This window comes from Ahaetulla prasina, chromosome 5, assembly GCF_028640845.1.
Source record: "Ahaetulla prasina isolate Xishuangbanna chromosome 5, ASM2864084v1, whole genome shotgun sequence".
Taxonomy (NCBI): Eukaryota; Metazoa; Chordata; class Lepidosauria; order Squamata; family Colubridae; genus Ahaetulla; species Ahaetulla prasina.
In genome coordinates this window covers 1,105,588-1,120,880 of record NC_080543.1, presented here as the reverse complement: position 1 = coordinate 1,120,880, position 15,293 = coordinate 1,105,588, and the positions used below count along the sequence as shown (strand labels likewise).

General features: G+C 52.3%; 1 protein-coding gene across 4 annotated transcripts in view; it reads right to left on the bottom strand.

Annotated features, from left to right (window-relative positions):
- The window catches only part of STIM1 (stromal interaction molecule 1), a 71,047-nt gene that overhangs the window by 11,364 nt on the left and 44,390 nt on the right, over positions 1-15,293 (bottom strand). For all 4 annotated transcript variants that reach the window (XM_058185255.1, XM_058185256.1, XM_058185257.1 and 1 more), the window contains exons 4-6: positions 13,719-13,830; positions 11,458-11,573; positions 872-1,049 (exon numbers count right to left, since the gene is read on the bottom strand). In XM_058185255.1, the coding sequence (XP_058041238.1) occupies positions 872-1,049; positions 11,458-11,573; positions 13,719-13,830 (406 nt within the window). The remainder of the gene's footprint in view (positions 1-871; positions 1,050-11,457; positions 11,574-13,718; positions 13,831-15,293) is intronic.

Sequence of the window (15,293 nt, the reverse complement as noted above, 5' to 3'; positions counted from 1 at the left end):
AGTTGGGAGGGACCTTGGAGGTCTTCTAGCCCAACCCTCTGCTCAATGGCTGCCCAATCTCTTCTTAAAGGCCTCCAGGGCTGGAGCAGCCACAGCTACCCCCCTACAGCTGCTAGAAACACCGTAAGGAAGAATCCACCGCTTAGGAGGGAGACCCTCGTTTTCTCTTTGAGATTCTCTTTGGTGCTGCCAAGAAAAAACAAGACACGGAGGAAGGTGGACAGGCAGGTCCTCCATAAAGGGGGTAAATGAGTTTGGAGACCTCTTCAGGAACCCCACGCAGACGCCTAAAGGCAGGACCACCCAAGGGGGCCAGAGAGAGAGAGAGAGAAAATCCTAAGCACCACCCAGAGACCGTCAGGAAGTTTCAAAGACTCCTTGGAGATCGGTAGGTCCAGAGATCAGCCCAAGTAATGCCTGCAAGGCTCCCAGGCTACGGAACTGGCAGGTGATCTCTCTCAATCCAGGTGGAAGACCGTAGTTTCCACCAGCCCCAGGACACTGTCTTGGGTCAGGGGTGGGCAACTAGGGTGACTTTGCAACCCATGGACTTCAACTTCCGGAATTTCTGAGCCAAACCCCTGCAAGAAAACCACCAAGCTCAGCGGGTATTTAAAAAACCCTTTCTCCCGTTATTGATCACATCTCTCCTGGCAGCATCTCTTGGGGATGTGCTGGAGCAAGTACAAGCAAAATAAAAAATGGGCTCCCTGACATACACGGAGGCCCACCACACTCACCCTGTGGGGAATTCCTCCAATGTTTCTCAAGGGAGCCGAAGCGCATGCAGACTTCACCCGAGTGCACAGAGGGAGGGAAGGAGGGAGATCAGCCCCTGTCTCCAGCTGGAAGGAGGAACCGGCCCACCCACCTTTCCTGGAGGTCGTGGAGACTCTGCTCAGCCCTGTGAAGGCCTTCGAGGTCCTTCATCATCTTCTTCATGTGCTCTTTGGAGTAGCGGTTCTGGATGTAAGCAAACCAGCAGCCTCCCACGCCAATCACAATGGACACCACCAGCATGAAGTCTTTCAAGTGGTTATGACGGGTCACTGGGGAAACAGAACAGAAGTGGAAGAGCAGTCAACACGGAGACCCGCCCAGCTCCTTTCCTTCCCCTCCTCAGCCGGCTTTGATCTGATCTGGAGGCCAACGCCCCACTGGGCTTCCAGATTCCAGGGGAGGGGAGAGGAATTCTCAGATCAGGGATACTCGTCTCTCCTGGAAGCGTTCAACGCAAATGTCTGAATGGGCCAGAACGGGCAGGCAGAATAAGCAAGCCTGCCTCTTCATGAGGGTCTCCCTGCAGCACCAGAGATCTAAGTAACGTAACGGAATCACAGAGTTGGAAGGGACCTCGGAGGTCTGCTAGTCCAACCCCTTGCTCAAGCAGGAGACCCTATGCCATTTCAGACAAGGGCTGTCCAGTCTCTTCTTAAAAACCCCCAGGGACGGAGCACTAGGCCTTGTAGCCTTGCTTGGGGGACATTTGGGCCCTCATAACCGTGGGGCTGGCTGTCCCCATGAACACCCAACCCCTCAACTCTATTAACAATCCACCATCTTGGAACTGTAGTTCTGTTCTATTCTAGAATTTTTTATAAAATGGTTTTATAATTTAATTTTTTTAAAATCTTAAATTATTCTAATTTTCAAGTTTAATTTTATCAGTTACGTTGTACGCCACGGAGGATCCCTCTCTGAGGGATACGGGCAGGTGAGAAATATGAAATATAAATAAATACATATCTTTGACCCCAAACACTTCTGTCAAAACCCTTCACAATTTCTGGACGCTATCAACACCCCCACCCGCTTCTTCTCTGACCCCCTGGGGCTTGGCTGTGACTCCTAAGCCATCTTCAGACATGCAGCTCCACAGGTGAATTTTCAGGGCTCCCCCTTTGGGTTTTGGAGAACTACAGGTGTGTGGCTTTAGCTGAATTAAAAGCAGCCACAGCAACTCCAGAGGTCATGCGAGTTTTGGCCAAGGCCCTCAAGAAGTCAGAAAGCCTCACAGGTGTCAATCAGGAAGGAGTATCTCCATGAAGAGATGGGTTGCAAATAAATTTAATCAATAAAATAAACTTACAGCCATGGGTTTGGAAGTAGCCAAAAGTTTAGAAAGAGATTGGGAATGTTTTCAGTTTGCAGCTAGATAAAAATCTCTGCAGAAAGAAAGGAAGGAGATGTTCTTCTCAGAAAGAAAGAAGTTATTGTTCTTTCAGCAATCAACCTTTGGACCAAGTCATAGGGAGCTATTTCTTCTTCATTCAGCCGCCTTATTCTTAATGAAGCAGGATAATCGCCTTCCTTCGGCAGCTTCAGGATTTCGTTTTCCTGGAGGGGTGTGTTCTGTTTCCCTTCCCCCAATACTCCCAGCAAAGAGTCCGTCAGAGGCCTTCCTTTTTTTTTTTCCCTTTTATTTACATAGATACATGTCCTGGCCACGTCTACCCACGGGCCTGCCAAGTTTCTGGAGATAACGAGGAAATTATAGATAAGGCCAGAATTACTCACGAATATATTCTTTCCTCCATTGAAATAGTTAGCCGCCAATTCATTGCTTTGTCCAAGACAAAAACCAGGAAGTCCGCCTCCTATTTATAGTCTCTGCAGATGTCACTGCATGACAATTATGACTTGGCTTTGTCCCAACTCTTCCGCTGCTGCGCGGCGACGTCACGTGCTTGCATCGCTCAAAACTGTTCTTGGGCGTTGCCAAATCAGAAGAAGGCTCCATGGAATCAGGCTGTGCGGCCTCCTCCTCCCTTTGAGTGGGTGCCAGGGAGGGAAAGGGCTCAAGAGAAACAGGGCTTGCCAGGTCTTCTCCCTCACTTTCTGAATCATCCAAGTCCAGGAGTCTGGGTCCAGGAACCTGGGTCACAACACTATCCCTCACCGCAGGGCCCTTCCCCCGGGGCTGACGATTGGGATGCGGTCGGGCTGGGTTCTGCTCATGGAAGGCCTGCACCAGGTCAGAGGCATGAACGTCGGAGGCATCTACCCAGGAAAAATCAGTCCCGTATCCCTTCCACGCGATCAAATATTGGAAACGACCCTTCAGCCAGCGGGAGTCTCGTACGCTGTGGGCTTCGTATTCCTCCGACCCGTCCTCGGCGAAAGTGACGGGTGCTGTTGGGCACTGAAGGGGACTCGGTGTGGCCTCAGGAACCAGAAGGGACCGGTAAAAGACGGGGTGGATCCGCATGGATCGTGGCAGGGTCAGTCGGTAGGCTACCGGGTTGATGACTGCCTCGACAGGGAACGGGCCGATGAATCAGTGGTCCAACTTCTTTACCGGGAGGTCGGACGGGAGGTGTTTGGTGGAGAGCCAGCGGGGGCGTTGCCCGTCGGGAGCGGTCGGCGGGCCGTTTGTAGTCCTCCTTTGCCCGATTCAGCTGCTGACGTACCAACTGTTGGACCGCATGCAATTCCGTCAGGAAGGTCTGCGTTTCGGGAACAGGAGAGTCCGGTGGTGCCAGAGGGAAGAGCCGCGGATGGTACCCCACATTGGCAAAGAACGGGGTCATCTGAGTAGAGGTGTGCTGAGAGTTGTTAAAAGCAAACTCCACCAGGGACAGGTAATCGGCCCAGTTGTCCTGTTGCTGGTTGATGAAGCAACGGAGATACTGTTCCAGTATACCGATGACCTTCTCTGTACCCCCGTCGGCTCCGGATGGTGCGATGACGACAGACACACCTGCACCTCCAACGCGGCCATCAGGCTCTTCCAGAAGCGAGCTGTGAACTGAACTCCGCGGTCCGAAACCACCCTGTCCGGTAGACCATGGAGGCGGAAGATGTGCTGCAGAAAGAGGCGGGCGTTTTGCGGCTGTGGGCAGTCAGCGGCATGGGATGAAGTGTGCCATCTTGGTGAGCATGTCCACCACCACCAGCACCGTGGTGAACCCAGAGGACGGCAGGTCTGTCAGGAAATCCATAGAGATCGCCCCAGGGTCTGTCGGGTGTCGGCAAGGGTTGGAGGAGCCGGGAGGGGCCCCGTGGCGGTCTTGGCTTGCCGGCACGCATAGGATGTCACGTAGGCATGTATATCATGCCGCGGGGCCACCAAAAGGTCCGTGTCACCAGGTGGAGGTCTTGAAGAACCCAAAATGTCCTGCTGCAGGGTTGTCGTGGCACTGGGTCATGACGAGGGCTCGGAGTGGTCCTGTGGGCATATAATCGCCCCACTTGAGTAAGTCCTCCTCCAAGGTCCAAGGAGGCGTGGGGCCACCTCCGCTCTCCTTTGCTGCGACCAGGCGTCCTGGCGCTGCGCCTCGCACCTGGGCCCGCAAGTCCACTGGCTCCGTGCTGCGGCCAAGGCTTCTGCCGGCAGCACTGTCCGTGGAGGAAGGGGTCCTTGGCGCAGAGGTACTCTGGCTTCGGGACAGGGCATCCGCCCTCCGGTTGTGACCGCTGGGAATGTAGGTCACGCGGAAGTTGAACCGGGCAAAACAACGACCACGGATCTGCCGCTGGTTAACTTCCGAGCTGTGGTGAGGTGCTCGAGATTCCGATGGTCGTTCGGACCTCCACCTGATGTCGGGCCCCCTCAGATGGTGTCGCCAAGCCTCGAATGCAGCCTTGATAGCCAGCAACTCTTTTTCCCAGATAGTGTAGTTGCGCTCGGAAGGTTGAGTTTCCGGGAGTAGTAAGCGCGGGGAAAAAGTGTGCCACCATTCGTCGGAGCCTGTAGCAGCACCGCTCCCAGAGCCACATTGGACGCGTCGTTTCCACCACAAAAGGCGGGCGGGTCGGGATGCCTCAGGGACGGGTTCCGTGAAGAAGGCTTTCTTGAGGGCTGTGAATGCTTCTTGCTGCGGGGACCCCACGGAATGCAACCTTCTTCCTGAGGAGCTGGGTAAGTGGAGCTGTCAGTGTGGCGAAGCCGGGATGAAGGTCCGGTAGTAGTTGGCGAAGCCCAGTAGGCGCTGAACATCCTTCACCCGACGAGGGCTTCCCAGCTACACAAAGCTTCTACTTTACATGGGTCCATGGCTGTGCCTCGGGCGAGATGATATGCCGAGGAATTCTATGGAAGTCCGGAAGAAGACGCATTTCTCCAGCCGCATTGAGTTGTTGCTCCATAGCGTTGCAGAACCAGACTGGCGTGTCGAAGGTGGCTTTCCTGGACCGGGAGTAAATCAGGATGTCGTCGGTAGATAACCACGAACCGATCCAACATGTCTCGGACCACGTCGTTCATGAAGTGCTGAAAAACGGCAGGAGCATTGGTCAACCCAAATGGCATGACAGTGTATTCGTAGTGTCCGTATCGGGTGCCGAATGCCGTCTTCCATTCGTCTCCTTCGTATCCGCACCAGGTTGTAGGCCCCGGAGATCGAGCTTGGTGAAGATCGTGGCCTCCGCAACCTTTCCAGTAGCTCCGGGATGGCGGCGGGGGTAGCGATTCCGCACCGTAATGGCGTTTAGCGGCGGTAATCACAGCATAGCGCAAGTCCCTGTCTTCTTCTTCACAAAGAGGACCGGGGCCGAGAGAGGGACTTTGAAGGCGGATGAACCCTCGGGCCAGGTTTTTGTCCAGGAAGTCCCTGAGGCGGCCAACTCGGGCTCCGACATGGAATACAGGCGTCCCACAGGCAGTGGTGCGTTGGGCAGAAGGTCACGGGCAATCGTGGGGCCGATGCGGGGTAGTCGGTCCACCTCCTTCTCGCTGAACACGTCGGCGAAGTCCGTCAGCTCAGGAGGCAAGGTGATGGCAGCAGTGGGGACGTTCTGGCCGGCACAGGTGTGGCGGATGTGATCGACGCACTGCAGACTCGGGAAAGAGATGGCGTTCCGCGACCAGACCACCTGAGGATCGTGGGTCCGAAGCCAGGCCAACCCAAGGACCAAGGGAAAATGAAGGTCCACAGTGACATAAAACTGGATCGTCTCCTCATGGTCCCCAATAGCCAGGCACAAAGGCTGGGTGGCAAATTTAATGGGGCCGGACACCAGTTCTCGTCCATCAATTGTCTCTACCCGCATCGGAGGGTCCACCGGAACCACGGGGACCGCAAACTGGGTCACAAAGGCCTGGTCCATAAAGTTTGTTGTGGCCCCTGGGTCCACCAGCGCATGCGCCTGGGGCCCGTCCGACTGGTTCCCCAACCATATCCCTGTGTCCAGAATCAGATGCCGAGGGGCCCAGAGTCTACTTCCATAGCGTCAGTGGGGGCTTAGTACGTGCCCGACCTAGGGTTTCCCAGTCGGGCCTGCTCCGTTCGATTGGTCACGCTGTGATTCGGGGACGGCGTCGTGCCCCGCTTTCTGGGGCAAGAAGCGGAGTGGCGGGCTCCCCACAGTACAGGCACAATCCCCTTGGCGCCTCGGTTCCGCTCCTGGGCTGTTAGGCGAGGTCTGGCGCTCCCAACTCCATGGGCTCTTCCATGGCGGTTACAAAGCGTGGGCGACCCTGGGTGCTGGTGGTGCAGGAAGTGGGGTGCAGATGTCGACGGAGGGTCCCGGGGTGCGGCGGGACGGTCGCCGTGCAGACGGGCATCGAGGCGGAGACAAAGGGCACCAAGTTGTCGAGGGTCCGCGGGCGCCCACGCCGGGCCAGCTCGTCTTGCAATTCCTCTGAGAGTCCCTCCTGAACGCGCCCACCAGCGCTGCATCATTCCAGTCAGAGTCCTGGCACAAAAGACGAAATTCGCGATGTACTCCTGCAGGGGCGTTTCTTGACGGAGTTCCTTAAGGCGCCTGGTTGCCGCCAGCATTCGAACGGGTCCTCATACATGGTGCGAGGTGCTGCCAAAACGCTGTTGGTCCGCCAGCAGGGGCTGTCCTGGAGCAAGAGGGGCGTGGCCCATCGAGCAGCCGAGCCGGAAAGAAGGTTAATCACGAAGGCCACCTTAGCCCGGTCGTCTGGGAAATCCTCTGGCCTCATAGCCATGTAGAGCTGGCACTGTCCCAAGAAGGTCGGGAACATCTCAGGCTGCCCAGAAAACTTATCCGGCACGGTTATCGGGCACTTGCGACGAGGAGGAGGAGTGGGAGGATGGGGGGGGACTGCAGGCACATTCCTGGCAGCAAGTTGGCCTGCCAAGTGAGCCACTTGCTGCTGGAGCTGTTGATTAGCCGCTTGTAGCTGCTCTAACTGCTGCTGTACCTGCTGCTGGTCCATCTTTGGTGGAAGATGTTTTAGTCAGGTCTTGGACAAAATGTTCTGTTTCCCTTCCCCCAATACTCCCAGCAAAGAGTCCGTCAGAGGCCTTCCTTTTTTTTCCCTTTTATTTACATAGATACATGTCCTGGCCACGTCTACCCACGGGCCTGCCAAGTTTCTGGAGATAACGAGGAAATTATAGATAAGGCCAGAATTACTCACGAATATATTCTTCCCTCCATTGAAATAGTTAGCTCGCGCCAATTCATTAGCTCGCGCCAACTCATTACTTTGTCCAAGACAAAAAACCAGGAAGTCCCGCCTCCTATTTATAGTCTCTGCAGATGTCACTGCATGACAATTATGACTTGGCTTTGTCCCAACTCTTCCGCTGCTGCGCACGGCGATTACGTCTACGTGACCTTGCATCGCTCCAAAACTGTTCTTGGGGCGTTGCCAAATCAGAAGGAGGCTCCATGGAATCAGGCTGTGCCGGCCCCTCCCCATCCCTTTGAGTGGGTGCCAGGGAGGGAAAGGGCTCAAGAGAAGCAGGGCTGGCCAGGTCTTCTCCCTCACTTTCTGAATCATCCGAGTCCAGGAGTCCGGGTCCAGGAACCTGGGTCACAACAGGGTGTGTGTGTGTGCAGAAGCCCCCAGGGATTCTTCAGGCCTTAAAGAGGATCCGCTGGTGCCCGAGGAGATCTGTATGAGCTCGGCCCACATCTGGTGACCCACAATCGGATTCCTCAGGCAGCAACCTCTGTGCTAAATCTGCAGGGCTCTAGCGATGCAAATACAGGCTGGGCCAACCTGGAGATCAGGTGCCGCATGGCAGGGATGTTGGAGCAAACCCCAAGGAAGAAGAATGGACCTTTTTGATGCATCTTCAGGACCGTTTCCAAAGGGTTGCTCAGGGTTGAGCCAGGAAACCATTGAATAGCATCTTCCAACTGTCCAGGCCCTTCCCTTTAGACCTGAAGCCAGGTGGGCTCATCATGCAGGTTCTTCCACCAGGCAGGGCAAAGCTCCCTTAGGTGGGTGGGTTCTCCGCAGAGGGAGAGGCACCTGCCAGAGCCAGGTCCTGTCACGGGGCTCCAAGAATCACAGAGCTGGAAGGGACCTTGGAGGTCTTCTAGTCCAACCCCCTTCCCCAAGGCAGGAGACCTTATACCATTCTGGACAATCTTTTCTTGAAGACAAGAATGTTCCAATGATGGAACAGCCATCACTTCTGCTGAAGGCAAGTCATTCCATTGATTGATTGTTCTCACTGATGGGAAATTGCTCCTTTCTTCTCTCCATGATGAGTTTCCATCCGTTGCTTCTTGTTCTGTCCAAAGCCTTTCGTAGAACCCTATGGCTGGAAGGGACCTTGGAGGTCTTCTAGTCCAACCCCCGCCCAAGGCAGGAGACCTTATGGCATCCCAGACAAATGGCCGTCCAATCTTTTCTTAAAGACCTCCAATGACGGAGCGCCCGCCACTCCTGGAGGAAAGCTGTTCTGTTCAATAATCAGGAAATTTCTCCTTCGTTCCAGGTAGGACCTCCTCCTGACAGTCTTCCACCTGTTGCTTCTTGTTCACATGTTGTGAAACACACACACAATATGAGAGAAGGTTCCCAAGAAGCAGCCCAGCCCTCGGCTTGCCAGCTTGCTGGGACCAGTTTCAACTCCTCCTCACAATGGAGCAACCTCCGTCAAAGGCGGCCGATGTAAGCTCAGCCGGGGAAGATGGACGCCTTCCTTCCTGGCTTGTGGCCGAGCAGAGGAAACCCCAAGGAGGAGGAAGCGGCTCCGACTGACCTTCCGTGAAGGAGCATCTGAAGCAGAGATGCTCACCTAGGTTGGGTCTCCGTCTGGCGAGAGTCCTGGAGTTTTGCTCTGCTCCGCTGGAGTCCTTTGTGAAAGTACGCCTGCTTTTGCCAAGGGTGCCAGGGCGCCAGGCCGTTAGACAGGCAGTCCTCGACATATGAAGGACTGCAATTGAGCCCAACCTTTCTGTTGCTAAGCCAGGCACTTGTTAATAAGTGAGTTTTGCCCCAATGTACGCCCTCTTTTGCCACAGAGTGTAAGCGAAGTTGTTAAGTGGATCTGGCTTCCCCACTGATGTTGCTTCTCAGAAGATGAGAAAAGATGACGTGACTCTGGGATGCTGCAACCGTGGTTAGATACATGCCAGCAGCCAGGTGCCCAAATTCTGATCACACAACCAGTTCTTTCTTTCTTTCTTTCTTTCTTTCTTTCTTTCTTTCTTTCTTTCTTTCTTTCTTTCTTTCTCTTTCTTTCTTTTCCTTCCTTCCTTCCTTCCTTCCTTCCTTCCTTCCTTCCTTCCTTCCTTCCTTCCTTCCTTCCTTCCTTCCTTCCTTTCTAGAAACTGTTGATGTAGATCAGGGGTGTCAAACTCAATTTTATTGAGGTCCACATCAGGGCTGTGGTTGACTTTGGGGGGGGGAGGCAGTGGTGGGGCGTGGCCAACTGGGTGGGTGTTGCCAGCTTGATACCACTCCCCAAACTGCTGGCCTGATACTTCCTCTTCGCATTGGGTAGACCAGGCCGAACCAATGAGGGCCGGCCTCTTACATTTTCCAGAATGGCCCCACGGGTCGGATCCGGCCACATCGCTGGCCTTGAGTTTGACACCCCTGATGTAGATAGCTAGAACAGTGTTTCCCAGCACAGGGCCCTTTAAGACGTGTGGACTTCAACTCCCAGATTCCCCAGGCCAGCTGGGAGAATTCTGGAAGTCCACACGTCTTAAAGGGCCCTGTGTTGGGAAACGCTGGTGTAGAGAACCGAGATGAAATGCTCCAGCTAAAACAGCAAATAAACACATGAAACAAAAAAGAAAGGACCAAGACATCCACTCATATTTTAAACAGATCGTGAAAGCAGTGAAGGACTCATAAGCCATTGTATACACAACCCCACAAGGAGAGGAATCCCTCGGCATTAGAAGAATATACAGTAACTATCCCATTAGAGCAGGGGTCTCCAACCTTGGCAACTTTAAGCCTGGCGGACTTCAACTCCCAGAATTCCCCAGCCAGCATTAGAGGGCTCTCTGTCCTTCCTCTAAACTATTCCTTTAAATCTACAAACACACACACACACACACACACAAACACACAGAAAGACACTAAATTAAGTCTGAAAGCATCAAATATGCCGTGAATGAGTTCCAACGGATTAGATTGCCCGTCCTTTTCTCAAAAGCCATAAAGAAGAAACTCCACCCTCACCAGTCCTGTTTACTTCTGTACTGATGGCCTCATGATGATAAAATAGAAAAAACACACAGGAAAAACGTGAGTTCCAACACAAATACAAAGACACACCTCAGATAATGCAACTAGGAAACAAAACAAGAGCGAAATTCCCGTTGCGTTTACAGGTAATCCTTGATTTACGCCACAATTTCTGTTGCTAAGAAAAGCAATTGTGAGTTTTGCCTCATTTTATGATCTTTCTTAACACCATTAAGTGAATCAGTACACTTATTAAGTTAGTGACGCCATTGACTTTGCTTGTCTGAAGGCCACGAAAGGGAATCGCGTGACCCTGGGACTCTGCGACCGTCGTAAATATGAACCAGTTGCCCAAGCATCTCAATTTTGATCCCATGACCCTGGGGATGCTGCAGCGGTGGTGAAAGTGTGCAAAACGGTCACTTTTTTCAGTGCCTTTGTAGCTTCGGTCACTAAACGAATGGTTGTTAAGTCGAGGACTCCCTGAATAGGGGGTTTAGTCAAAACCAGCTTCGTAGCTCCCTCCCTTAACTGCAGGATAGGCAGTGTGTAAATTTAATCAATAAAATCAATCAATCAATAAGAACTCCGAGCCACAGGTTGTCCTTGACTTACAACTGGAACGAAGCCTGCCTGTCACTCTCGCAGGTCCTTGACGGCCGTAAAATTTTCGCAACCTTTTTTGCAAAAGGCAGAAACCCTGTTTGCCACCTAATTGCGTTCACAGCTGGGCCCGTCCCCAAGACAAAGAGGTCCCACCACGGAGGGGCAGCCTTCAATCGTTTTCTCCTCCCCCTCCCCCACCCCAGCCAACACAGAAGAGTCACAGCGGGGCTGCAAACCTCAAAGAGTTGTGATCACACTCACAACCGGTCACACTTCCTCAGAAATGCCTCAGCCAAGCCACAAGGAGGGAGGTCACACTGCTTCAGGGCTGCTGGGAAATCTTTGCCAGCCTTCCAAGGGCTTGAACTAACGTTCCCACAGCTCTTTGGCCTGCTTAGCTCAGGATGATGGGAGTGAAAGTCCAATTCCCCCCTACACACACACACACTCCCCATCTGCCTTCTAGCACCCTGGGACCCTGGAGGGTCACTCACGGAGAGGCGGGCCGAAGAGCACGGTGTCCAAGGCTTTCAGCTGCAGCTTCTGCCGGTGGCTCCTGTCGGTCATCTTCAGAACCGTCCCTGTCATGGTGGCGTTGGTGATGGCCAACCTGGAAGGAAGAATGAGAGAGTTGTGGGAAGGTCAGACTGAAGTTTCCCTCAACAGAATCCGCTCAAAAGAATATCTGTAGCTCAGGGTTCAACTGTGGGGGGGCCTGGTAAGCTTGGTGGTTTTCTTGCAGATATTTCATTACTCAACTAGGTGACATCATCGGTGCTAGAAGGAGGGGGGGTTTCCAGAGATAAGGAGGAGGACTGTGGGGTCCTTGGTGCTCTCTGAGTTTGGTGCTTTTCTTGCACACGTTCCATGACCAAACTAAATAACATAATCAGTGCTAGCGGATTTTGTAGAACCAGTTGAGCCATGAACGTTCTACGCAACCTTCTAGCACTGATGATGTTACCTAGTTCGGCCATGAAACAACTGCAAGAAAACCACTAAGCTCAGAGAGCACCAAGGACCCCCAGAGGATCCGCTCAGGTGCGCTGCTGGTCACAGGAACAAGATTAGAAGCAGTTTCCTGGTTCTTCTCAAGGTCTTGAAGGCAACATCTGAATGGACTTCATAACACAGGAAAGGTCCACGCTGGGGTCTGTGCAGAGTTGCCAAATCCAAGACCTCCAGCACCTCAACTGCATGGAAGAGAGAAGACAGGTGGGGACGTAACGATGGAGGAGATGCAGATCCAGCCAAGCCGGTGTGGCTTCCCGCTGGATAACCTCCCTCACTAGGAAAGGAGAGTGGTCCGAGGCAGGGCAATTATTTTCCAGGGGGAGTTGGCTGAACCAAAGGCAGCCTTGGGGCTCCAGACCACACCCCAACCCTGCCAGATCTTCTGCAGTCAACTGGTCTTGAAGGCACCTTCTCAACTGATGGGCCTGAAGATGTCGTGGCTTCTTTCGGGAATGGAGAGCAGCAGGTTGCAGGACTCCCCCTGAGAACCTCCAGCCTATCCCCTTTCCTGTAGGATAAGGGTGTCCAATCTTGGCAACTAAGACGTGTGGACTTCAAGTCCCAGAATTCCCCAGCCAGCAGGATACCCCCTGCTATAGCAAAAGAGGCTTTTTCCTTGCCCTTCTTGGCAATCGCACCCACCGTGCAGCAGTGCCCACCCGACTTTCTCAGTCTGTTCCCTTCCATTGTGCAAATCCCCAACGGAAGTCTGGAAACAAGAGATTCTGGGACAGGCGTGCAAGTAAATTTTGCACGTTTCATGTTCCTTTATGAAGTTTAATCGATCTCACTGGGGGTTTCTGTGCTCCAAAGCTCCTTTAACCTCCAAGCCTCCTTTTCTTCTTTCTCAGATCCAGGAAAAGCAGGACTTCATAAGAGGCTCCAAGAGGGGCCAAAGGTAAGGAATTCTGCATTACGTATGAAAAGATCACACAAATTTTGGGGAATTCGATTTTTTTTTAAATCCATCCACCCAAGGATCAAGGTTTGTTTTATATGGGATAACACCAGATAGAAAAAAACAAATCTTGTTTACTTTCATATCCAACTGTATTTGCTTTTGGTATTTATAGAGACTTAGTATTGTTGCTGCACTAAAGGAACAGCCCTGATCTGGAAAATGAACGGCACATTTCTCGGCAAAGGGAACTTCCTTGGGCAGCCACAGGAAAGGCCAAGGGTTCAAACTCTACACGTGGGCAACCACGGACAAAAACCAGCAAAAGAAGGGAAAATAAATAAATAAATAAATAAATAAATAAATAAATAAATAAATAAATAAATAAATAAATAAATAAATAAATAAATAAATAAATAAATAAAAGCCAGTCAGTCCAATGCTTAAGGGGCTGGTCCGGAAACCCGGAGACGGAGAGTTCTAGTCCCGCCTTAGGTAGGAGAGCTGGCTGGGAGACTTTGGGCCAGTCGCACTCTCTCAGTCCAGCCCACCTCACAAGGCTGTTGTTGTGGGAAAATAGGCGGAAGAAAGTTGGATATCTTTGTCGCCTGGAGCCATTTGTAAAAATAATAAAGCTGCGATAAAAAAATAAATGAAATAAAAGTAGCACTGGTTCGAAAAGAGAAAAAAAATCATGGTTGTTTTGAGAAGCAGCCGGGGGTCTCTCAGGAGTACCAGCATCCTCCCAAAAACCCCGTCTCCCCCAAAGCCACAACTCCCCAATCTCCCCCCGTCTCTGGGTCCCGACGTCCTGAATCCTGGGCCACGGAGGGGCAGGCTGACCTGGGCATGGCATGGCCCGTGAGCTGAAGCTTCCGGAAGGTCTCTTCATACTGGGGGAGCTCCACGTAGGTGATCAGCCACTGCACCACCTCCTCCACCGTCCAGTTGTAGACTGCAGAAGAAGCCGAGAGAGAGGGAGAGAGAGAGAGACAAAGTTTTTCCACTTCCTGCCGTCCCTCGGCTGAAGCCCCCAATTCTCACAGTGGTGCCTATGGTCTATGTGCTTTTACCAACCATGTAGTAGTATGGCTGTAATATTATTATTGTTATTATTTATCCTTTCTATTATCTTTTTTACTGTCCTCTGATTGATATGATGATGATGATGATGATGATGATGGTGATGATGATGGTAATTATTCTCTTGCTTTGTGTGTACACTGAGAGCTGCTGCGTGAGAGACAAATTCCTTGGGTGTCCAATCACACTCGGCCAAATAAAGTATTCAACTGACACCCAGAGTGATGCACAACCTGGCGGGACCTTCGGAGTCCATGAAAGAAGGGGGCCTAGAGAAGGGGACACCACCGGGCAGGCCCCTAACCAGAGTCAAGAGGGCCATTGTGCCCCATGAGGAGAGATCTGCCCCCCACCTCTTGGCAAGATTGGTTCTGCCCACTGGCCTGGGGTCTCCACGGGAGGGTGTGCCATGCTGGGAGGTGTTGGTGGTTTAAGGGAAGATTCTATCTTCACCCTGCCGTATATTGGCTTCTTCGTATCTTTGTTAATTTTAATGGCAATACTTAATGTTGGGATGTTCTCAGAGCTTGGTTGTTTCCTTGCAGACGTTTCATTAACAATCTAGTCCAGGGGTCTGCAAACTTGGCTCTTTTAAAGACTTGTGGACTTCAACTCCCAGAGTCCCTCAGCCAGCAAAGCTGAAGTCCACAAGTCTTAAAGGGACCAAGGTTGGAGACCCCTGATCTAGGTAACATCATCACCCTAACTGTAGCAAAGAAAGGAAAGGAAAGGGAAGGGAAAGGAAAGGGGGAGGGAGGGAGGGAAGGAAGGAAGGAAGGAAGGAAAGAAGGAGCAGATTGCCACTGACACCTTGGAGATCTTTTTTCAAGAGCCTTGGGGGAGGGGGGGGGCTTGCGGGGGTCTCCCATCCCAGACGGCATTAATTTGGATCACTGCCTTGTTCAGCTCTGCTCTGTAATGGCTTGCTGTGAAAGTATGTCGATGTATAAATTCCTTTCTATTCAAATGAACAATGCAGGTGCTGCATCACTGGAGGTTTTCAAGGAGAGACTAGACAACCGTTTGCCTGAAATGGGATAGGTCTGGATCTCCTGCTTGAGCAGGGGGTTGGACTAGAAGACCTCCGAGGTCCCTTTCAACTCTCGCATTCTATGTTCTAGAAAAGCAGGTTGGACCCCAAGAGTCAGGGCAGCCTCACCCCAAGGAGAGGAATCGGGAAAGGGCCGATACTGCAGATAGTCCTCAACTTACAACAGTTCGTTTAGCGACCATTCAAAGTTACAACCGCACTGAAAAGGGTGGCTTATGAACGTTTTTCACACTTACGACCGTTGCAGCATCCCCATGATCACGTAATTGACATTCTGATGCTTG